The 23977-nt window shown below is 42.2% G+C and overlaps 2 protein-coding genes across 5 annotated transcripts in view; both read left to right on the forward strand.

Moving 5' to 3' along the window:
- The window catches only part of LOC136508248 (tubby-like F-box protein 14), a 48324-nt gene extending 35706 nt beyond the window's left edge, over positions 1–12618 (forward strand). Inside the window, exons 1-5 of one of the 4 annotated variants that reach the window (XM_066502895.1) lie at positions 8210–8375; positions 9546–9956; positions 10152–10239; positions 11321–11453; positions 11551–12618. In XM_066502895.1, the coding sequence (XP_066358992.1) occupies positions 9609–9956; positions 10152–10239; positions 11321–11453; positions 11551–12292 (1311 nt within the window). In that variant the 5' untranslated portion in view covers positions 8210–8375; positions 9546–9608 and the 3' untranslated portion in view covers positions 12293–12618. The other 3 variants (XM_066502897.1, XM_066502898.1, XM_066502899.1) reach the window with 3 other exon arrangements.
- Positions 12619–15632: 3014 nt separating this feature from the next.
- On the forward strand, positions 15633–22834 carry LOC136509449 (uncharacterized). The gene is made up of 3 exons (XM_066504247.1): positions 15633–16084; positions 16709–18668; positions 21138–22834. The coding sequence occupies exons 1-3, from the start codon at positions 15724–15726 to the stop codon at positions 22126–22128; spliced, it is 3312 nt and encodes a 1103-aa protein (XP_066360344.1). The 5' UTR covers positions 15633–15723; the 3' UTR covers positions 22129–22834.
- The last annotated feature ends 1143 nt before the right edge of the window (positions 22835–23977 follow it).

Below are 23977 nucleotides of genomic sequence, written 5' to 3' on the forward strand. Positions count from 1 at the left end.
AACAATACCATTCCAAGCACGAGGGCAAAGAAAACGACTCCTATTCACCGGACTATTTCCATGACGGGAAAAGGATGCCCACCAGGCCACCACCGCCCTTCTGACTGTAGTAGTCCGTAAAATGGCGACAAATTTTCTTACTGCAGTCCGTAAAATGTCGACACATTCGAGTGAAAAAACACCCGCAAACTCGTTTTTGTTTTCCCCGCTGCCGCTAAAACGACACCTATATACGAACGGACGTCTAAAGACGAACATGCGTCTCTTCACAAGTGATCTCATCCATCAAGCATATAATTAGTGGATAGGATTAGACAGTCAGTTGTAGTTCCAAAGGGCATGTCTTTTGGGAACAGTCGTGACTCTTCGTGGCACCCCTTCACTTATATAAATATATTTCAGAGATCAATGAAAGGAACCGTTCTTCAAAATCTTGTTCATTTACATTCGCTCTTAACACGTTATCACGCACTTTGCTCTCCCCGGGCCAAGAAGACGACGGAGAGGCTCTTCGCTGCGTACAGAAGCCGATTTCAGCGGAGAGGATGAAGAGCGGTGGCTATCCTGCATCGTCGGCAATGAAAACAACACCGACGTACTTGTCACTGGCATCCTGATGGCCATCGGAGATACCAACCGAAGCATCAGACTTGAAATAAAATGCCAGTGTCTTCATCGCGGAAGCAGTATAAGAAATCATGGTTATTCATTAATCTCCTGTGTTCTTACCTTTCTCAAAAAAGCCTGGTTATTCCTTCCAACTTTTTCGCCGACGAGCCCATTCCGGCTGTGTGATGGAGTCTGGGCCCGCTGCCAAGGCCTGTTGTGGCGGCGTTCGCGCGAACCAGGCTGGCCATGGTGCCCGCGTGCGTCTGGCTAGAGGTGACGCTCTTGTACCTGGCACCCCGGCGGCAGCAGCCATGGAAGAGACGACGGCACTCTGCGTGCGCTCTGTCGGTGGTTGCGGTGACCGCGTGCGCCCGGCTAGCGGGGACAGTTGCTCAGGCCGGAAATGGCGGTGCTCGGGTGCCCGACCGGTGGTGGCTCGCCTGCGAGGCCCGTGCGTCTGACCGGGAATGGCGGCCGGTCCTTGCTCCTACGGGTCGCGGCGAGCCCCGCGCCCCATGGCCGGCGGCTCCAAGCACCGGCGGCGGCAGCCCTAAGGCCGAGCGGCAGCGCACGCACGGACGTAAGGTCGATTTCCAGCCGTCCGCTCGATGGTTGTCTCTTGGGAAAGGATAAGGATGTGCGTTTTTGCATAAAAATCCTTCTTTCTTCTGAATTACATGATAATCCTAATAGATTATTTATGTATTCCAGATTTATGTTTAAGCCCTCAGGTTTAAACATACTGCGGTGTACTATATTTACCCCACATAAATGCTCATTTTACACCTTAGAGTTAAAATGCATTATGATGCATAATATTTACCTTATGTAAATAAGTATTTTTGAGACCCATGTGTCATCAAGAATTGCATCATGACATATACTGCTACAGATGAATTTACCACTGTAAATTCGCTTTCCAGATCCTATGTTTTCTAGAAATTTTTTAGTATTGTTCAAAGCGTTTGTCCAAATTAGCAAACCCAATAAACATGTGCTATTAACATTACATGTTCAAAGTGTTTATCCAAATTGGCAAACCCAATAAATATGTAGTATTACTATCATGACCTTAATATTGTAATTACTTTGTTATTTGCAATTTTCGTTTTATGTTAAGCCCATTTATGCTTTATTTAAAGCTTATAGCGCTTACATTTTTTTAATGCAAAATTAATTAAGTGTATTACCTCATTATTTGTATAACACAAGTGTTCCACATTGTATGTTGGTCATACACAAGGTAGCGTCATAGTTGCTACTGTGGGATCTACACTAAATTCTTAGTGACTATCCTCAATGTGTGTACCCAACATCATAAATTGGAACATACGGTCTACATCTTTTCACAAGATGATTATCATTAATCAGTATTCCTATTGGCCATACACAAGGTAGCACCATAGTTGCTACTGTGGGATCTACATTAAGTCCACAACTTAGTGACTATCTTCAACGTGCGTACCCAATTCGTTTGTGGATTAACTAAAGTCTACATCAATCTTTTGATGATTACCTTAAAATATGTTTATACAAATTGCATATACCACTTGGCATCTATTGTTCAACAGACTATGTCCATATTATTAGAGGTCTACATCTTTATGATGACTACCTCTAATGTGTTAGCATAAATGAGGTTTACACTATTAGTGAGATAGATATTGTCTCCTATTTATTTTACATTAATTAATATATCATCACCATAGCAATTTCAAATTTACCCTTAGCGTAAATTTAGAAAATCTATGGTTTAAACCTTGTTAGAATAATAGTCAGCAAAGAGTTTGATCTCTTGCTCTTGATGGTCACTATTATCTAGTATGGTCAATGGACGTAATGTTAAACCTGATGTTCTATGGATTCATATCAATATTCGATGCTCCTCATAAGAGAGCATCACCACTTATGATCAATTTAAATATAGAGTTTTATTGAAATAAAGCACCATTTACATCTAGATCACACGTATATGTATCTCAATGGGTGCAAATCGAAGCACTATATGGCTAGCTCTTAATGGGTGATATGAATAACACAAGGTAGTCATTCTGCCCAATGCCGACTAAGTTTGGCCACAACTTTATCTCTATGATCTTAAGTCCACTTGAGAATAAAATTATGTTGTTCCCAAATATCCTCTATATTGCGTTTTGCGATTCCCGCGACTTATCATATGTATTCTAGATTAATTCCTACATTACTTCAGATCTAAGTGTATGCTAAACTCTTATCAAGGAATCATCATTAGCATTATAGTGATGCTCTATCATCTGAAGTACATTGAATTTTTAGAATCATAACAAGTTCGATGCCATGTAATAATGCCATCAATAGAACTTTAATGGTAAGATTTAACGCAAAAAGAAGTAGCAGCCCCATGCATTCTTTAGGGTCAAGGCATTTCCCAAATATGACAACCATATTTTGTCCCAATTGTGTATGTTACAGCCACACAACTTGAAAATGTCATGCCTTAAAACATTTAATTGATCGATATTACAAATCCATTGGACATAAATATCCGGCTCAATAATAAAGATATGAAGCACACTTCTATCTTCAACCTGACACCACTAGGAAGGCCAGTTGTTTACAACAAGTTTTATGAAAAAATCAAGTAGCAACCAAACACTTAATTAATAAGTGGGTCTTATAAGCATGGAGACCACGATCATTGAATTTACTTCGCTTGATCCATTTTGGAGACCAAATTTGTCTCCCATTTACAAACATACCTAGTATCCACGTCCCATTTTGGTGTTGTAATATAAAATGTTGTCATCAATTTCAATTGAATATCACAATAATGTGCCATCACATTTGATATTCCATTAATTAACTTGTATGTAATCTATATATCTGCAAAGAATGTCATTATATTCTTCATGCTATATATAGATTTATACAGGAGTCAATCCAAATACTTAAACAAAACATCATCAGTTGGATTTGACTACATATACATAACATGTATCCAATGTTGCGTACAAATAATTCTCTCTCTTGATGTCAACATGACTTGACATATTTGCCTTAGTTATTCAACTATAGAGATAACTTGAGAATTATTATCAATTCTATTGGTCATAGCATCAATATGAGCCACTATATTTCTTGAAGAAATTCAAGAACATACATGTGACTCTATTTATCATTTTATGGACCATAAAGATACTATGTAATGCATATTTATGCATTCATAATATAGTCCCAGGTGTGTCTCTTAGTCATAAGAACCATCACTATACCAAACTCATTGCTCGAAATCTTCAATTTAGAGCAAATTATCCTAGATGCAGGATCAAATCCATTTTATATGAAACAATTTGGTTTTTGAGTACTATATATCAAGTACCTTATGTCCATACCAATAATGGTTTTATTGAGTCTCTTATTGAGAATCAAATTGCATGACATATTAAAATAGAATTGTAATTTACCAAAACTAAGTTGTTTTTATGCGGCCTTACACACCGCATCGTTAATTCAAATTCATCAAGCTGCACTTATACAACTCCCTCCGTTGCAGTATGTACGTGAAACTTTGGCCGCAGCCAAACATTTCCCATCTGCGCATCAAGTATGTTTTCACATACCCATATCGCCACCCCAACATACCAATGGGCATTAGGGATCCCAAGAGGTAACTCTACAGGGGATTTATAAATTGCTCGTATGTTGATCATATTTGAGGATAATTCCAGGCATTAGGGGGAGATTTATACCACATTAAGAATGCCAGGAATCAAAAGAGCAATCCTCACATCCACGTACCAAAAATTCAAAACCTAATCGTTTAGAATATCTTATATTTACATCATATTGCGAAGAATCTGCTAGAAATATTTACTGATAATAAGGGTGTCACAAAATCCTCTTATCCTACGTATAATGCGCTTGAAAGAATGGAGGTACCAATTAAAGTCATTCAACTCCCACTTCCAAAGAAGAGGGGGAGAAATATAGCCGCTCCTAAGGATAATGCTCCAAGTAAGCATCCGATGATACCGAGGATAATATCCTCCAAATCAGTAAATTCAAGCCAACCTCAAGTTGGTAGACACCCAAAATAGATGAGCATCCAAAACCTGGATCAAAATCCACCCGGATCAATGGTGCACCCAAATTTTGATCCTAGGACATTGGAACACCCTAACTCCATATGGGAAATGACTTGGAGTCCAAAAGGGTTAATATTTTCACATGCTATATTGATTTCAAGAACCGAATTAATCATTTAAAGACTATAAATTGTCGCAGCATATACTCCTCAAAGATTGCTTTTTTATCTTATTGGATCCAGACCAAAAGTCCTACGTAGAGTGTCTTCACACTCAAATTTGGTCAAACTAAAAGGTGACAATTAAGGAGATTGCTCTTGTTCAATGATGAGAAGTATTACCATAGTAATATCTTCCCTCATAGAGTTTCTTTTTAGAAGCAAGGCGGTGAACAATGAGAGCTTGTAGCATATGGTTTCACGCAGAGACCCAGCATAGCATACCCCATGGTATGTGTGAAAATAAAGTTTTCCAAATTCAATAATTGGCATATCAAATGAATTTGATAGATTCGGACGTATAAGTCCCAATGGACTTCATATTCTGAATCCGAATACAAATCACAACATACATTGTGTATAATTAAGCATGATTACGTATATTGGTTATTTTGATATCATCATGATACAGAAATAATTATGCAATCATTTAAGGTACAATTTCCATCATGTGGATTTGAGATAGAGGATTTGGGTAAGACCAAATATTGCCTAGGCTTATAACTTGAGCACCGACCTTCAGGGATTTTAGTGCATCAATCAGCCTATATCTAGAAAATATTGGAGAAATTCAATATAGGCAAATCATATCATAACAAAACCTCAATGGTTATTCGTTCTTTAGAAATAGAGAAAGATCCATTTAGACCATGAGATATTAGAGAAAAGATATTGAGACCAAGGTTCCATATCTTAGTGTCATTGGAGCACTTATGTATCTTGTAAATTGCACCAGGCCTGATATCGCATTTACAGTGAACATACTAGTTAGATATAGTGCAAATCCAACTCACCGTCATTAGATGAGAGCGAAGCATATCCTCAGATATCTTAGTGACACAAAGGATCTTGGTTTATTCTTTAAGAGAAATCATGATCCCAATATGATTGGATACACGGATGCTGATTACTTATCTGGTCCCCATCCCAAACTGGATTTGTATTCTTACATGGAGGTACAGCTATTTCATGAAGTCTTCTAAATAGACTCTGACGGCGACCTCTACTAATCATTCTGAAATTATTGCTCTATACGAGGTATCACGAGAATGTGTATGACTTCGCAGAATGATTAACCACATACAATAGTCATGTGGTATTGGTTCAATTGAATCACCTATAATTATCTATGAAGATAATTCCGCTTGTGTTACACAGATGCAAACATATTACATAAAGAGCAATATCACTAAGTATATTGTTCCAGAATTATGAGGAGACATCTCCTAAATATTGATCTGTACCAGCACCATATTATACTCTTTTCTTTCACAAGTTTTACTTACAAGGTTTCTTATTAAAATTTTTAATGAGGTAATATTAACATAAGTATGTGTCATATTTCCTATTTTTTCCATCAGGGTTTTTGTGAAAAATATCAAAGACACATATTGCCCTCACAACTCATCCATGATTTTTTCCTAAAAATATTTTTTATGTGAGTTATCCAAGAGGCAATACCAATAATATATCGTCATATTTTCTCATAATTTTCCCACTGGATTTTTATAGTAGTTTTAGCGACATATCATTTTATATTACTCCTCATATTTTTCCTGAAAGATTTTTGGGGTTATCTTTATGTCGTATGTCCAATATTTTTTCTCATTGGGGTTTTTAATGGGATACCAATGACATAGTGGTTTATTTAAATCACAAATAAATATGCTATTTTCTCCTTATTTTTCAATAAGGTTTAAAGGAGTTTTTATGGCATATCATATATTCCTCAGATTTTTTCATAGGGTTTTTCGAGGAATTTCAGCTTACAGCTGTATTGATTTCAAGGAAGATTCGATCAAGGAGAGTATTGTGAAACGATACCTATACGTGAACGGACGTCTACAGACGAACATGCGTCTCTTCACAAATGATCTTATCCATCAAGCACAGGATTAGTGGATAGAATTAGACAGTTAGTTATAGTCCCAAAGGGCATATCTTTTAGAAACAATCATGACTCTTCGTGACACCCCTTCACTTATATAAATATATTTTAGAGATTAATAAAAAAAAGGAGAATTTTGCTGCAGGACACCGTAAAAATACATAATATACTGATGGGCACCGCCAGAACGAGAATTTGTCCAAAGACACCGCAAATTCGTGGTTCTTTGCCCCGACACACCGCATCGATTATTTTAATAATTTCTCAGATTTGCGGAGAGAGAAGATGGGTGAAATGACTCTTTTGCCCTTGTCTTCAACCTCCGCCTGGTCATCAAAGAGAAACCAGACAGCAGGGAAGAAGCAGCAGCACTCACGGCCATTCACGACCGGAGAGGAACCAAATCAGCCGGACGGCGACGGTGATGTTGGTGGCGAGGTCTTTCCTCATCCGCCATCAAGCCGTGCCACACCACGTCGCCGCCAACACGGCATGCTTGGTCAAGTTGACCCGACGCTGGCCTCCCGCCCTCGCGCGCAGCACGTGCCGCCGCTAGCCTGACCCCGCCACCGTCCTGCCAGCGAGCCCACACGGGCCAGCAAGCAGCGCGCGGCCAGCGTCGCCGCTCCAACCTACCATGCTGCCGGCTGGCTGCTGCTCCCCTCCAGCCGAGGCCCTCCTGCCGTCACGCGCAGCACGCGCTGCCGCCGCCCTGACCCCACCGCCGTCCTGCCAGCGAGCCCGCGCCGGACCCCCACGCCGTGCTCGGCCTAGCGCCGCCGCTCAGCCTTGCCGTGCTGCCGGCCGGCTGGCCGACGAACCCGACCGGAGCCCCTCCCTCCCACGCGCATGAGCAGCAGCTCCTCCATGGCTTCTATGGCCATGGAGTGAGAAGGAAGATGGACCCGTTGAAGTCTCGGCCCACCACGAGATGCCTAGGTGGCGACGAGTCAACGGCGGGCTCGCTGGTGCTGGGGAGCAGGACGAGACCTCGCCGGAGAAGAAAAGGCGACGGCGATGTGTTATAGCAAAAATCAGTGACCAGCCGGAGGTGAAAGACGAGGGCAAAAAAGTCATTTCACCCACCTTCACTCTCCGCGGATCTGAGAAATGATTAAAATAATCGGTGCGGTGTGTCTGGGCAAAGAACCACGAATTTACGGTGTCTCTAGACAAATTCTCATTCTGGCAGTGTCCATCAGCATATTATGCATTTTAGCGGTGTCCTACGGCAAAATTTCCCATAAAAAAAAACAATTCTTTCAAATCTGGTTCATTTACAGTTTTCACCAGACCTTCGCGGAAAATTTCCGTCACCTCACATGCGGGCCCGGGTGGGGCCGCTAGCCGCTAGCGTTGTCTGTTGTGGTCGCTCCGCACGTGACGTACAGCGGCCAGCCACCACCACCACACCCTTGTTCTTTAGTTTCCCTTCCTTCGCCTCCTCTTCCTCCTCCCGTCGGGTCGCCTCCTCTTCCTCCCACTTTCCTTCTCCCCATCCCCTCCCCCGGATCCGCATGGCGCATCCGCAGCCCGCGCCGCTCGGCCTCCCGTAGCCGCGGCACGGCCCGTCCCACCGCCCGCTGCCCGTCCCAGGTGCGTGTCGCGCGGATCCGTGCCGCCCCCCTTCCCCTTCCCCTTCCTTCCCCGTGGATGCGTGCGTCTCGGCGCGATTCGTGCTGTCGGAGCGGGGCTTGGGCTCGCCGGAGGCGGGAATGAGGGTTGTTCAGCTGGGTAGCTGGGTAGAGGCGTTTCGGCTCGTATCGTGAGCGGAATTCGGGCGGGATTTGGTAGACAGGACGCTGCTTTAGCTGTCGATTCGGCATCGAAATTACTGGGATTCCGATGGGTGTCGAGAGGATGCTCTTGCCCGAGCATCCTACGGGGCTAGCCTTAGCTGCATCCGCTGAATGCCGTGTATTGCGCTCGGTAATAATCGATTATGTGTGGTGTGGGTAGGCGCATGCAAATCTTGCGTTGTACGTGATTTTATACGTGGTCAATTCGATACAGGTGTGGTTGGGGGAACCGAGGCGTACCATGTGTGCTGTTTTGTGCTCCGGCGACATGCCTGGAATTAGTATTGTGGCGTTATTTTCCGCAGACTCTGCTATGGTGTTAAATTTGTATTGGATCTTCAGTGACGCCACTATAGTTTCAATCGAAATAGATGAACTAATGCGTGCACTGCTCGTTCTGGTGTGTTCTTTCCTATTCCATCGGTTCCAAATTGTAAGTCGTTCCGGCTCATAGCTTTTGTTATGTACCTAGATATACATTATGTCTAGATACATAGTTAAAGCTACGTACCTTGAAAAGATAGAACAACTTACAATTTAGAATTGAGGGAGTAATTTCTTCTCTCCTTTCTTTCTTAGAAAAATTGTCACACAACCTGCTTTGAGCTACACATCATTTCTAGCTAGGTGTGCTTATTTGATGCATATGGTGGCATGGTCACAAGTCAATTCGCAACGCACAGCAGTTAGCTGAGTGACCCATACATTATTGTTTTTTTTGGTGTGTGGTTGCGATGATTGCTGTACTGTGTTGGCACAAAAGAAATGCAAGAGGATAGGTTCTGCCCCGTTTACATTGACTGATTGTACTAATGTATTTGAGAAATTATATGATGAGCTTGAAATATTGTACAAGGCATGTTTTCAGGGTTGTTGCTTCTCTGTTATTTTGAATTAAGCAGCATTTCTCTAGTCTTACCAGAGAGAAATTACAGAGGATAACATGAGCTTTCTTTTCCATTGTTAGGCAGGCTCATCTTTCTGGTCATTGGAGGACTTTTGATGTTTCAGCGCTTGTGACCTTTAGTAGATGTCTTTCCGCAGCATTGTGCGTGATGTAAGGGATGGCTTTGGGAGCTTGTCTCGAAGAGGGTTTGAGGTGAAGCTTCTTGGCCACCGCAGAGGGAGATCTCATGGCGCTGTCCATGAGCTGCATGATCCAGCCCCGGTGATCCAGAGCAGTTGTTGGGCTAATTTGCCCCCAGAATTGCTTCGGGATGTGATTGAGAGGTTGGAGGCCAGTGAAGCCACTTGGCCTAACAGGAAGAATGTAGTCTCTTGTGCAGCTGTTTGCCGAACCTGGAGAGAGATCTGCAAAGAGATTGTTAAGAATCCAGAGTTTTCTGGAAAAATCACTTTTCCTGTGTCCTTAAAGCAGGTGACGGTGCTCTCTTTGATCCTTACAGTTTCATTTCCATTTTTGTAAATAATTTTATGTAAGTTATATATACTTTTCTATCCTTGCTGTAACTTGTATTTGGGAAGTGGCATTATTAAAACAAAGAAAACCAAGAATACATGTAAACCACTTTATCTATACATTAATTAATACTGTTTTGTTGGCCATATTCAGCCTGGGCCTCGAGATGTAACCATCCAGTGCTTCATCAAAAGGGATAAATCTACTCAAACTTACTACTTGTATCTGTGCCTGAGCACAGGTAAGCCTTTTTCAAAGCATTATTATACTTCCTTTCTACTTGTTTTAATTTCTTACGAAGCATTACAGCCATCAGTTCTGGTATGATGTTTGTAGACATTTCAAATATTGTAAGATGAATACATGACCATATTTCTAGTTGTGTAAACCTAGACATGTAGCATTGTCCTTGCGGTATAAAGAGCCATGCTCGAATTACTGTATGTATTGAAGGTACCATTTTACCCCACTATCCTCTAGATTCATGTATGCCTAAGCCTTTGGTACCAGCATAATAGTTGCGCTGTTAGATTATTATTACTTACTAAGTTAATATACACCATTATTATTACTTACTAAGTTAATATACACCAATGAAGGGCGGGCCTGGTGCAAGCGGTAGAGTCTTACCGCCTGTGACCGAAAGGTCCCGGGTTCGAGTCGCGGTCTCCTCGCATTGCATAGGCGAGGGTAAGGCTTGCCACTGACACCCTTCCTCAGCGGGAGCTCTCTGCACTGGGTACGCCCTTTTTAAGTTAATATACACCAATGTACTATACATATAAATCATTTGTGCATGCTTCATGACTGGCATTCTTGACTGCCTATCTAACAAATCTAGAGAGAGAGTCCCCTCATTTTTGCTCTTCCAGAGTATGCACTCTGTTTACTTTCCAGTAGTTATGACAACTGATATTTTAAAATAAGAATATCAGTTGTTTCTATACTGTCTGCTAAATCTGCATTTCCCACTACAATTTAACCTTAATGAAGTGCCCACCTGCGGGGATTGGGGAACTCTAGAATGCGTGGACATAGTCAATCTATCATCTTCATAGCGGTTTGGTTGCTGGAATCCAATAAATTTAGACATTTACACTAGCCCTGTTGGTATTCTATCACTCTGAGGCTAAAACATAATAGCACCTACCAATACTTAAGGACCTAGGACTGGCATTCTGCTATCAGATGTCAGCCATTTTGTCTGTTTCCGTTTCATTCCTTAATCTTTTGATTTTCCACTTGCAGGTTTGCTTGGTACTCCTTTTTTGTTTTTGTTTTGTCTCTGATGCTATTAACATAGTCTAACCTATTTTCTACAGCTGTGCTTGTTGAAAGTGGCAAGTTCCTCCTATGCGCGAAACGAACCTCCCGTCCAACTTGTACAGAATATACAATATTTATGAATTCTGAAAATTTATCTAGGTCAAGCAAAATGTACATTGGAAAGCTGAGGTACTAACTCATACACTGGCCAAGTTCTTTTAGGAACTACATAACCATTTTCTAGTATGTATGTGCCACTAATGTATCTATGGTACTGAACATCTAGGTCAAATCTCCTCGGCACAAAGTTTGCAATATATGATACCCAGCCTCCATGCAATACATCACAACCAGGGAAAACAAGCCGTAGGTTCTACTCCAGGAAGGTGTTGCCAAAGGTCTCTTCCAGGACCTACAACATAGCACAGGTTTCATATGAGCTGAATGTCTTGGGTACTCGGGGCCCTAGGCGGATGAACTGTGTTATGCACTCCATCCCTGCCTCATGCCTTGAGGCTGGTGGCACTGTTCCATGCCAGCCGGACAGCATCCTTGCTCGCTCCATTGATGAGTCATTTGACAGCATTTCCTTCCCCAAGTCATCTGTTGTGGACTATTCTATGCGTTTCAGCAGCACAAGATTCTCTGAAATCTCAATGAGCAGCCACACGATCAGAGACACGGCATTGGGAGACAATGACGAGTGCAAGGAGAGGCCATTGATTCTCCGTAACAAGGCCCCAAGGTGGCATGAGCAGCTGCAGTGCTGGTGCCTCAATTTTAGGGGCAGAGTGACAGTTGCATCTGTCAAGAACTTCCAGCTTGTTGCCGCTACGCAGCCCGCCGCTGGAGCCCCAACCCCATCACAGGCTACCCCGGTGCCGCCACCTGAGCACGAAAAGGTGATCCTGCAATTCGGGAAGGTGGCCAAGGATATGTTCACAATGGACTACCGTTATCCACTGTCAGCCTTCCAGGCCTTTGCAATCTGCTTGAGCAGCTTTGATACCAAGCTGGCCTGCGAATAAAGCCGTCATCATGGCTGAAGGATGATGATCTGTTTCATGAAGACGGCGACCCCAAATTTTGCTGGGCCGCCATTCTGTTGTATGTTGTTGATGCCTTCTTAACTTACCTAGAAAGCTGTGTTTAGCCATTTCCACCTGATCTACAGCTGCTGCTGTGCTGTCTGTCCTGATCGCATTGTTTTCAATAGCTTTGTTATGTGGAGTAGCATCTTGGCCTGCCCTTAACTAGCCGGCAGATTTAAATTGTTTTTTTTTCATACCATGGTTGTATTAACTGATATCCAAAGTTGTATTAATTATGGGGGAATTAAGTTGATGAGCCACACTATGAAGTTATGGGAGAGAGTCATTGAGCAGCGCCTGCGAGGAACGACGTAGATATCAATAAACCAATTTGGTTTTATGCCCGAAAGGTTAACTATAGAAGCAATTTTTTTAATAAGACAGGTTACGGAGCAGTTTAGAGCAGAAGAAGGATCTTCGTTTGGTTTTTATTGACTTGGAGAATGCTTATGATAAGGTACTAAGAAATGTTATGTGATGGTCTTTGAACAAACGTAAAGTTCCATCAAAGTATGTGACCCTCATCAAGGACATGTATAATAATGTTGTGACTAGTGTTCGAACAAACGATGGTAACACAGATTACTTCTCGATTAAAATTGAACTTCATTCGGGGTCAGCCTTAAGCTCGCATCTCTTTGCCTTATTAATGGATGAGGTTACCAAGAACATAAAAGAGGATATCCCTTGGTGTATGTTGTCCACTGATGATGTAGTGTTAGTGGACGAACATCAGACGGGAGTAAATATAAAACTAGAGTTATGGCGGTAGACCCTTGAGTCTAAAGGTTTTAGATTGAGCAGAACTAAAACCGAATACATGAGATGTGACTTTGACGGAGTTGTACATGAGGAGGGAGATGTGAGTTTGAAATGTAAGTAGTGCCTAAGAAGGATACCTTTTGGTATCCGGGATCGATGCTACAGAGGGATGGATATATTGATGCGGACGTTAGCCATATAATCAAAGCAGGGTGGATCAAGTGGCGACAAGCTTCTAGCATTCTTTGTTATAAGAGGATACCACAAAAGCTAAAAGACAAGTTCTATAGAACGGTGATTAGACCGGCTATGTTGTATGGAGCAGAATGTTAGCCTACAAAGATTCGACATGTTCAACAACCGAGTGTTGCAGAAATGCGTATGTTGCGATGGATTTGCGGTCACACAAGAATAGACCGAGTTCGGAACGATGATATACGTGATCACCTAGAGATAGCACCGATTGAAGAAAAGCTTGTTCAACATTAGTTGAGGTGGTTTGGCCATGTCTAAAGGAGACCTCCAGAGACACCAGTGTATTGTAGAGTTCTAAGCCAAGCTAATAATACGAGGAGATGTAGAGGAAGGTTGAAATTGACATGGGGGAGACAATAAAAAGAGATTTGAAAGCTTGTGATATACTTGAAAGCAGCTATTGAAGTGCCTGAATCGTGACTTGGGGCTCTTGGTGGGTTTTAACTCTAGCCTACCTCAACTTGTTTGGGACTGAAATGCTATGTTGTTGCTGTTGTTGTTGTTGATGGTTGTATTAACTGATAAGAGAATCTGACACTTTCGCTTGTGCCTAAGCCGTCGTCTGCCTGTGGGATATGCAAATGTGCATCTTGTAAAACTTTGAATTGCTTTGTTGTAAGTCATAGCAATAAAAGAATTAGCTTTCATTTGATTGCCTGCCTGTCTGGGTACGTGTTTCTTCAAGTGAAGTTGTGCAGCGGCGCCGGCGTGGTGAACTGAAGACCACCGCCAGCGGCGACGCCGGCGAGGCGTATAATCTACTTTTTACTTTTCCTTGTTTAAAGTGCTTGTTTTTTTTTAATTATTATGTGATGCTTGTGTCCGAAAAGACTGGTGCTTTCCACAAAAGAAAATTCAAAATTTTAAGAGGTCAGATCCACTTTACCCCCTTAAATAAACTGTACATACACAGAAATTCTGAATTTTGACATTCAACCAGATATTTTACGTCCTGTAACGGTTAAAACCAGATCAAAATATCTGCTACCATTGTTGTAGGTTGGAAATCATAATTTGACGATAGCTTAACTACGTTAGACTCCACCCAAAACTAAAAAGAATTATGAGCAATGAACATGTATGGGAATGGGCGTACCTTACTGCCATGGCAATTTCAGACTATTACTCAAAAAATTGTAAAGTTAATAATACTTTCTTCATATGCAATGATACAAACATACAAAGGGCGGGTGAGTTGAAAAGGTAGCATTTTATCCCTATTGATCCTACAGCAGGGTGCTAGATCACACCAAACACTAGAGAGTTGGATGCCTCCCCCACTGGGGTGAGTTAAAAAGGTAGATGGAGGAGCATTTTATCCCTATTGATCCTAGATCACACTTGGATATCTCCGCCGCTCGGGTGAGTTGAAAAGGTAGATGGAAGAGCATTTTAAGCCACTGCAGCGAGTTGAAAAGACAGATGGAGGAGCGTTTTATCCCTATTGATCCTACAGTAGGATGCTAGATCACCCCAAAAACTAGAGCAGAGTTGGATAAATTGGGCACTCCTTGATGTGGCCTTAGATAGGAGTGCTTGGAAGACAGCTATTCACGTGCCTGAACCTTGATTGTTTCTGTTGGGTTTCAACTTTAGCCTACCCCAACTTGTTTGTGACTTAAAGGCTTTGTTGTTGTTGTTTGATGTGTCAGAATATAGCTCATCTTCTTGGATTATATGCTCCACCGGCTCTAATATTATTATTCAGTTATGTAATTATGTTATTGGACTCTGAGATATTAGGATCTTTTAGGCTGCCAGCTGGTGAACTTTAGAACACCAAATGCTACTAACTCCGTTTATTAAAAAAAAAAATACATGAGTCGAGCGGAGCCAGCACAAACTGAGCGAACCAGCAAGCCAGCTAGAACACAAGTCACAACTCACGAGTACTCCGTTCGTCTCTATTTAAATGTTGCTACGAGGTAGGTGTTGGTCAAACTTTCTTAAATTTAATTATGTTTAGCAACATTTATATTTTTAAATAAATTTATTATAAAAATAAATCTAATAGTCTATCTAATAATACTAATTATGTACATATATATTTCGTTCAAGTTGAATTCTTCTGAAGCTAGAACGACAGTTTGAAACGCGAGTAAAAACAACAGTCGAAATTTGAGAATGTCAGGGTGAGGCCCCGTCTGGCGTCTGTCACAGGGCCCATCTTACCTTAGGCCTCGGCCCATCAGGCCTCAAGGCGGTTTCGCCCTTCCAGTCTAGTACAGCAAGATCATTCATTTCGTGCCCTCCTCGTGCGTGGCAAAAGCGGGAAAGCCGGAGAGGGTTTCTCCAAAACCCTCCAACAAAATCGTAACCGCCGGCGGAGGATCGGCGCTGCCTGCGCCGCCATGTCGCAGATCCTCCTCCGCCGCCTCTCCGCCCACTCCCACGGCTGCTGCCGCCTCAGCTCCGCGGTCTACGGCGGCGGCGGCGGGAGGCGGCGTGCCGGGGCCGGGGCCGCGCAGCCGCCGCAGGACGACGAGGCCAGCCGGGCGGTGCGGGTGTCGGTGTGGTGGGACTTCGAGAACTGCAACATCCCCAACGGCGTTAACGTCTACCGCGTCGCCCCGCGCGTGTCTGCCGCGCTCCGCGCCGCCGGCATCCGCGGGCCGCTCTCCATCACCGCCTTCGGCGACGTGCTGCAGCTCGCGCGGTCCTCACAGGAGGCGCTCGCCGCCACGGGCGTCTCCATCTCCCACGTCCCAAGCAGTTGCGTGCTCGCACCCCCCGCCTGTTTAATTCTGCTCCATTCCCATCTTATGATTTCGGGAACGTCTTCCATAATTTCCTTGCCGAATGCGCAGTAGTGTTAAAAAAAAAGGATGATTTTGGTGCCCCCGATATGACGATTAATCTATTGCTTTGGCTTTTCCTGCGTTTCTTTATTGAATGTTTTGTTGGCGGGTTGGTGACTGGATGTGCATTTTCCATGGTTTGTGAAGTTATGGATGCTAAATTTGAGAGGATCTTGTATTGGGTTAATTTCGCATCTATTGGTCTGTTGATTCCCTTAAGTTTTTTTGTTCACAGAGTTTGATCCCGAATTTAGTCGCCTCCTGATCATAGGGTTGTCCATCATCTTGCTGTAGGTTAACAGGTTAGAAAAAAAAACTCAGAAAAGTTTGACTGAGGGCAATACGAAAACGACTTACATTTTGGAACGGCAGGAGTAGATACCATAAGGGACAATGTTAAGTAGCAAAAGTTGCAATTGTACCCTCAAATTTTTATTTTTACAAAAGTTGGCATCCTCTATATTCACTTGATTTTTAATTCCGTTTGGGTTCTGGTTTTTTCTTAATTTGTACTAACAGTGTTGTTTCCATGATGTAGGTGGGAAGAATAGTTCTGACCGCTCTTTTATGGCTGATCTTGTCTACTGGATTGCTCAGAATCCGCCACCAGTTCATTTCTTCCTTATATCTGGGGATAAAGATTTTGCAAACATCTTGCATCGGTTGCGAATGAGCAACTACAATGTACTGCTTGCTTGTCGTAGTAATGCTACCAGTGTACTGTGCAGTGCAGCAACAATCATGTGGCCTTGGGATGGGTTAGTAAGAGGGGAGGATTTGTCACCAAAACGTTTTAACCACCCACCGGATGGTTTACATGGATCTTGGTATGGTCACTACCGAGGAGCCCTTGATGACCCCTCCCTGGAGAAGGAATCAAAGGAATCCATCAAGGTAGCATCTGATCCAAAGCATTTTTCAGTACCATCTGATACCAAGCCTAGCCCAGTCCCTAAATATGTAACAAATGCAATTCTGGAGGTACTACGTTCATATCCTGAAGGGATGAGGATCTCAGATCTCCAAGTACAGCTTATAAAGAACAGAATTGATCTGGGTACAGATTTTTTTGGCCACATGAAATTCTCTTGCCTTCTTGAATCAATGCCAGATGTTGTTAAATTAGTATGTCCTCCAAATGGTGAAAACGAACCATATGCAATTCCTATCAACAAAAGACTTCTGCAGCCTGGTGACAGAGCCCTTGATGGCCCCTTCCTGGAGAAGGAATCAGAGGAACCCATCAAGGTACCATCTGAGTCCCAGCATTGTTCAGTACCATCTGATACCAAGCCTAGCTCAGTTCCTAAATATGTAACAAATGCAATTCTGGAGGCACTACGATCATATCCTGAAGGGATCAACCTTTCACTACTCCGGGGAGAGCTTAAGAAGAAAAAAATTTGTCTCGGTTCAGATTTTTTTGGCCACAAGAAATTCTCTTGCCTTCTCCAATCAATGCCAGATATTGTTGAATTAGTGGGTCTTCAAACTGGTGAAGGATATGCAATTGCTGTCAACAGAAGATTGCTGCAGCCTGGTGACGGATGTACTAAGACCCTTAGCTCAGCTCAATGTAATGTCAGGGAGAATAACCCAACTGGGACAGCACACACTAATAAGAAGCATACACTAAGTTCTTCTCAAAGCATTGACCAGAGCAGAAGCTTCACAGAGACACTAAGTGAACACCCACCTACATTTTCTGTCTTACCTTCCCCATCAAATGGGCTATCTGAGGACCAAAATGAGTGCCCAGTGGCTGATGTGAGTGGGTCGACAGAGTCACCAGCAAAGCACAGGGAAGTTGATGAAATGACTACCCCTGGAACTCCCTCTTCCTCAGGGGTGGAAAATGCTGCTAACAAAGATGGATTCTTTAAAAGGATCTGGACAATGTGGAATGGCCCCGAGAATGTTAAGTCTGAGGTTTCTCAAAATTGTGAAAGCACTTCTGCTGAAGTGATTGATGATTTGGAAACTCCTCTAGAAGAGTGTAATGCTGATCGCTGTATAAAGCTTTTGAGGAGGATCCATAAGACCTCTTCCAAAAATGACCGCTCAGATGGTACTGAGAGCATGTCAGAAGTAAGTGATAATTTATCAATTTCATTAGGTGATGATCATTCTGAAAAAATAAAGAGAGATCCATCAATTCCTGAAAACCCAGAGCCATGCAGAAAACCTGTCGCTGTTTCCATGAGTAAATCTGGAAAAAAGGATGATATTTCTGAAATGAATCGGGGCCTGTTTAACTGGGCTTCAAGGTGGTGGACATTTGGAAAATCAGATGCAGATAGTAGTACAACCAACATAAATGCCGCTGATGAACTGAAGACTGACTCTATTGAAGAATTCGAATCTTCAAATGCTCCAACTTATGGAAGTGCACAGCAGGTTGTTCATGAAATATTTACAAAGCCTGACTTGTGGGCAGTTTTGGAGCAACAGTTATCAGGACCTCTTGGGTCTGAGGTTATTTTGAAAGCAAAGACAAGGTAATCTTTTTTCCCCCTTTAGATTCTAACTCATGCCTTTTGGCTGCCTGTTGATCTAATTTTTAAGAAGAGCTGTTGTGACTTTGATCTGGAATTCAAACTTCTCCAAATTTGAAGCCAGACTCATGGTGAATGCAATACAACTTTGTTGTTTCCTTTTTTACGCTAGTGGTAACGAATAGAATCTGGTGCTTTTTTGTTAGTAATCATCAACTGATGAGAAGAAATAACTGTCAACTCTGGTGCATTTTTGTTAGTAATGGCAATGGCCCAAATTCATTCTATGGATTGCTTGGTAGAGGTTTTGTAATTTGTAGACAGGTACTCCTTCTGTCCCAAAATAAGTGCACATTTCACTTACCGAGGAGTCAAAACTTTTTAAAGTTAGACCAAATTTATACAAAAATGTACTAATATTTATTATGTGTAATAAGTATCATTAGATTGATCGTAGAATATACTTTCATAATAAACTTACTTGGAGATACAAATATCGATATTATTTTTTATATGTGCATATATTTTGGGATGGAGGGAGTACACTGTACACGCGAGGCACAATTATGCAATTTGTCTTTGACTGTGTTGTTTGATCGAACAAGATGCCTGAGGAGCGGAGAAGAAGCATATTGGTACCAATCTACAAGAACAAGGGAGATATCCAAAATTGTACTAATTATCGGGGAATTAAGTTGATGAGCCACACTATGAAGTTATGGGAGAGAGTCATTGAGCAGCGCCTGTGAGGAACGACACAGATATCAACAAACCAATTTGGTTTCATGCCCGGAAGGTCAACCATAGAAGCAATCTTCTTAATAAGACAGGTTACGGAGCTGTTTAGAGAGCAGAAGAAGGACCTCCACTTGGTTTTCATTGACTCGGAGAAGGTTTATGACAAGATATCAAGAAATGTTATGTGGTGGTCTTTGGACAAACATAAAGTCCCATCAAAGTACGTGACCCTCATCAAGGACATGTACAACAATGTTATGACTAGTGTTTGAACAAACGATGGTAACACAGATTACTTTTCGATTAAAATTGGACTTCATCAAGGGTCAACCTTAAGCCCGTATCTCTTTGCCTTGATAATAGATGAGGTTACCAGGAACATACAAGGGAATATCCCTTGGTGTATGTTGTTCGTTGATGATGTAGTGTTAGTGGACTGAAAGTCAGACGTGAGTAAATAGGAAACTAGAGTTATGGCGGCAGACCCTTGAGTCTAAAGGTTTTAGATTGAGCAGAACTAAAACCGAATACATGAGATGCGATTTTGGCGGAGTTGTACAGGAGTAGGGACATGTGAGTTTGGAAGGTCAAGTAGTACCTAAGAAGGATAACTTTCGGTATCTGTGATCGATCTACAGAGGGATGGAGATATTGATGTGGACGTTAGCCATAGAATCAAAGCAGGGTGGATCAAGTGGCGACAAGCTTCTGACATTCTCTATGACAAAAGGGTGCCACAAAAGCTAAAAGGCAAGTTTTATAGAATGACGATTAGACCAGCTATGTTGTATGGAGCAGAATGTTGGCCTACAAAGATTCGACATGTTCAACAACTGAGTGTTGAAGAAATACGTATGTTGCGATGGATTTGCGGTCACACAAGAATGGACCGAGTTCGGAACAATGATATACGTGATCGCCTAGAGGTAGCACCAATCGAAGAAAAGTTTGTCCAACATCGGTTGAGGTGGTTTGGCCATATCCAAAGGAGACCTTCAGAGGCAACAGTGCATTGTGGAGTCCTAAGCCAAGCTAATAATATAAGGAGAGGTAGATGAAGGTTGAAATAGACATGGGGGGATGCAATAAAAGAGATTTGAAAGCTTGGGATATACCTAGAGATCTATGTTTGAATATGAGTACTTGAAAAGCAGCTATTGAAGTGCCTGAACCGTGACTTGGGGCTCTTGGGTTTCAACTCTAACCTACCCCTAACTTGCTTGGGACTAAAAGGCTATGTTGTTATTGTTGTTGTGTGTTGTTTGTATTTGTAGTTACGTAGTGCATATTACTAGGAAGATGACTTCTATATTGTTCCTCATGTCTATTTTAACCCTGTCTATTACTTATGCGGAGCATGTCATGTCCAGAACTGATATCAGAGCAAATGTCATGTCCAGAATTATCGGAGCAAATCAAATCCTTTTTTGCAGTTATCTCTTACTTTCAACAATGGTTATTTTGTTGCATATGATTATGTTTTAAAGCTGTAGAAAGAGAAGAATATAAATGAGGTCCATATACCGATTCCATTATGTGTCATTAAAACTTACTAAACTCAGCATCACCTCACATTTTGAAACTTATGATCAATCATAGCTTGCTTGAGCATTCATCATATAATAATCCTTCTATATGTTTCCTTCTGCAAGTAAATTATGAGACGATATGCAAAATTATGTTTGCCTTTTTTTAATAGTGAGCAGTTATTATGTGATCGCTTTTCTTGGCCAGGGAGGAATTGGCACATGGATTGCGGAAGTTAAATTGTTGGCCTTTGAAAGGCCTACTTGAGAAAGATCTGCATCATCTGGTACATTTGTTAATTTTGGAAAAGAAATGGATTGAAGAAACTTCTTCCAGACTTTTCCCTTTCCGTCTTACCCTCCCTCACAAGAGAAAATGTGTTCCATCGAGTTCCAGCAAATCCAATGGTCTTAGTTTTATTTTTTCAAGTGGGAAGCCACAAAAGGGCAAGTATGTTGATGATAAAAGTAGGAAAAGCAAGTCTTTCACTAGGGAGGAGATACTATCAGATTGTCACAAGTTGTTGAAGGAGCTTCTTTCTGAGTCTGAATATGGATTCAACATCGGAATTTTCAAGCGTCGCTTTACTCAGAAGTATGGATACGAGCTTGATCACCGGAAGCTTGGGTATCCGGACCTTGAATCACTGTTGCAAATTATGCCTGATGCAAGGGTAAAATTCCCAAGGGTTATGCCTTCAGAACACGGGAACGGCCATGGTGGCAGCAAGGGAAATGGAAACCGAAGCAATGGCGATGACTTGATTTGGGAGGAGCTTGGTCCTGTATCTGCCACTACTGAAACTGCTGCTGCAGGGGTCAACAAGGAAATGTGCTACTGTCCTCCCACTCCTTCAGATGATGAATTCTCGGATAGCGACAGTATAAAGGATCAGCAGCCTAGAAGAAATGCTGAGCAGCAGAGCTCGCTTCTCCAGGTCATTGGTTCTTGGAACAGTAGCAAGAGTGATGGCTCTAGCAAGAAACCTCTAGACATTGATCTGTTGTTGGACTGTTCTAGAGGCGGCCCAGGCAATCTTGACAGTATGGCCTCAGGAAAGGCTCAGACGTCTTCAAAACTATTGCATAGGCAGTACTCTTTCGTGTCAGACTCCGGGGAAGACAGTGAGCCGGATAAGCTAGTTGAGAGTGTCTTGGGCAGTCTGCAAAAAGCACGGGGCTCAAAGTTGCACAATTGAACATCTGCTGTCATGCAAAAATGTTGGCTCGCTTGGCCTCAAATTGAAGCGGTCAGCCTGATACCTTTTTGAAAGCCACCATGGTCCTTGCTTGGTCGTCTTATAGCAAACAAAGGCTCCCTTTTTGTGGCTATAATCTCATTAGTCTGACAACATATGCTAAGAAGCTACGGATCGCCAGGAGTTATCCAACAGAGTAACTTTCTTTTTTGCAACATAATGAAGCTTGTTTATGGCGCCATGGTTGACTGTTACCAATGGTGACAACGAGCATCAGCCAGCTGAGGCTGGTGAATCAAGTTCATCATTTACTCAGATTAGGCCTTAATAATTGGTATGTTAGCATTGGGTACCACTACCACATCTGGCTAGAGAACCGCCACCTGTTTCTGCTTTCTTTTCTGCAGGGTGTTTGTCCGCCCAATTGACACGCCCATTTTTCTTGATAAATTGGTTAACACGGCGGTTTTAGATGGGTGTCCATCACCAGTGTTGGTATTCCATGGCCTTTTTTTTTTGCTACGTCAAATTTTAGTAGTTTCTGTAGTATAGTAAAATATAAAATACTATTATATGCCATGACACATGCTGGTGTCTGGAGGATTATTCTTCTGGAGTCCCAAACAAGACATTCCTGTCAGGGCACATTAGAATGCAGTTGTTCTGTTGCAATGCAATACCATGAAATCCTATCTCTGAACGTTTTTCTGCCTGTTGAGTGCCATCTAAAAAATGTTTGTTCAGTTTGATTGTCTCTGCGTTTGCCTTTGGAGCCTGTCAACTGTTATGCTACACGAATCGATGTGAGCCAGATATAACCAGGCATCCTGACCTGGCAGCATCACATTCACAGGAACCAGGTGGATATTTATAAATTTATAAATAGGAGTATTCATTCATGTTCACTTTGAATCCTTGACCAACTTTCCATCCCCTTTAATAGTCGTGCCAGCAATAAAATATGTAAGCTAATAAGCTCACGAAAGCTGCTGGGCCTGAGATTATAATAACAACGGATATTGTAGCTTGGTAATCGGATCATCCAAGGAACTAGCCGGAACCCCGCGCGTTGCCGCGGGCAGAGCAGAGCAGACCGGAAAAAAGGCAAGTTGTATGGTGCAGTCACAATTGGGGGCACTTATTAACAGGATGGCAGCAATTTGGTTGAAATAACAGCAGCGATATCGAATTGATATCTGTAGTAGCTAGAGATATGTTCCTGAATTGTAAGTGGTGCTAATCAGATGAAATGTCAACAATCTAACATAACAGTGAACTTCTTCAGCTAGCTTGGGTTGCTGTTTTGAGTTTATATATTCCAGGCAAAACAAAGAGTCCAACTCCACTAAAACGTGGTAGAAAACCTAATGGTTTCAGGTGGAAACCAAGCTAAAGAGGTGTATGTATAGTCGAGTTGCTAGGCAAAATTGTGCATGATTCGAGTTCCCTTCAACGCAGAAGTGTATGCGTATTCCGGCTGCAAGGTCGCAGCCAATAATTTTACAGCTATGGTTCTCGAAGGCACTTGTGATGTTGCAGATGTCATGATGGTTAGCTGAGGCAAAAGAACAACGAATAAAGTGACCACATATTCATAGCAAAAATGCCATGTTTATTTAAATTGAGGAACAAAAAAATATAATGGCAGCAGGCATATAAATAAGCATATACTCAAAATGTGTCACAATTGTACAGAAATGTAAGCGATTCAATCTGTCTTTGAAAGGTAAAGTTTAAGTGAAACAAATCTCTTAAGTTCTAAGAACTGTAGAGCTTCACAGGCAGACTTATCTAAATAAATTAGCATGGCTAGAAGAACAACGATATGTGATGAACTACATATCTGTAG

Source organism: Miscanthus floridulus, chromosome 15 (genome assembly GCF_019320115.1).
Source record: "Miscanthus floridulus cultivar M001 chromosome 15, ASM1932011v1, whole genome shotgun sequence".
NCBI lineage: Eukaryota > Viridiplantae > Streptophyta > Magnoliopsida > Poales > Poaceae > Miscanthus > Miscanthus floridulus.

Excerpts from the sequence above, each read along its gene's own strand:
- LOC136509449 (XM_066504247.1), top strand. The coding sequence starts at position 15,724 with ATGTCGCAGATCCTCCTCCGCCGCCTCTCCGCCCACTCCCACGGCTGC. Across the intron at positions 16,085-16,708 it reads CATCTCCCACGTCCCAAGCA|GTGGGAAGAATAGTTCTGAC; the intron begins GTTGCGTGCTCG and ends TCCATGATGTAG. Across the intron at positions 18,669-21,137 it reads ATTTTGAAAGCAAAGACAAG|GGAGGAATTGGCACATGGAT; the intron begins GTAATCTTTTTT and ends TTTCTTGGCCAG.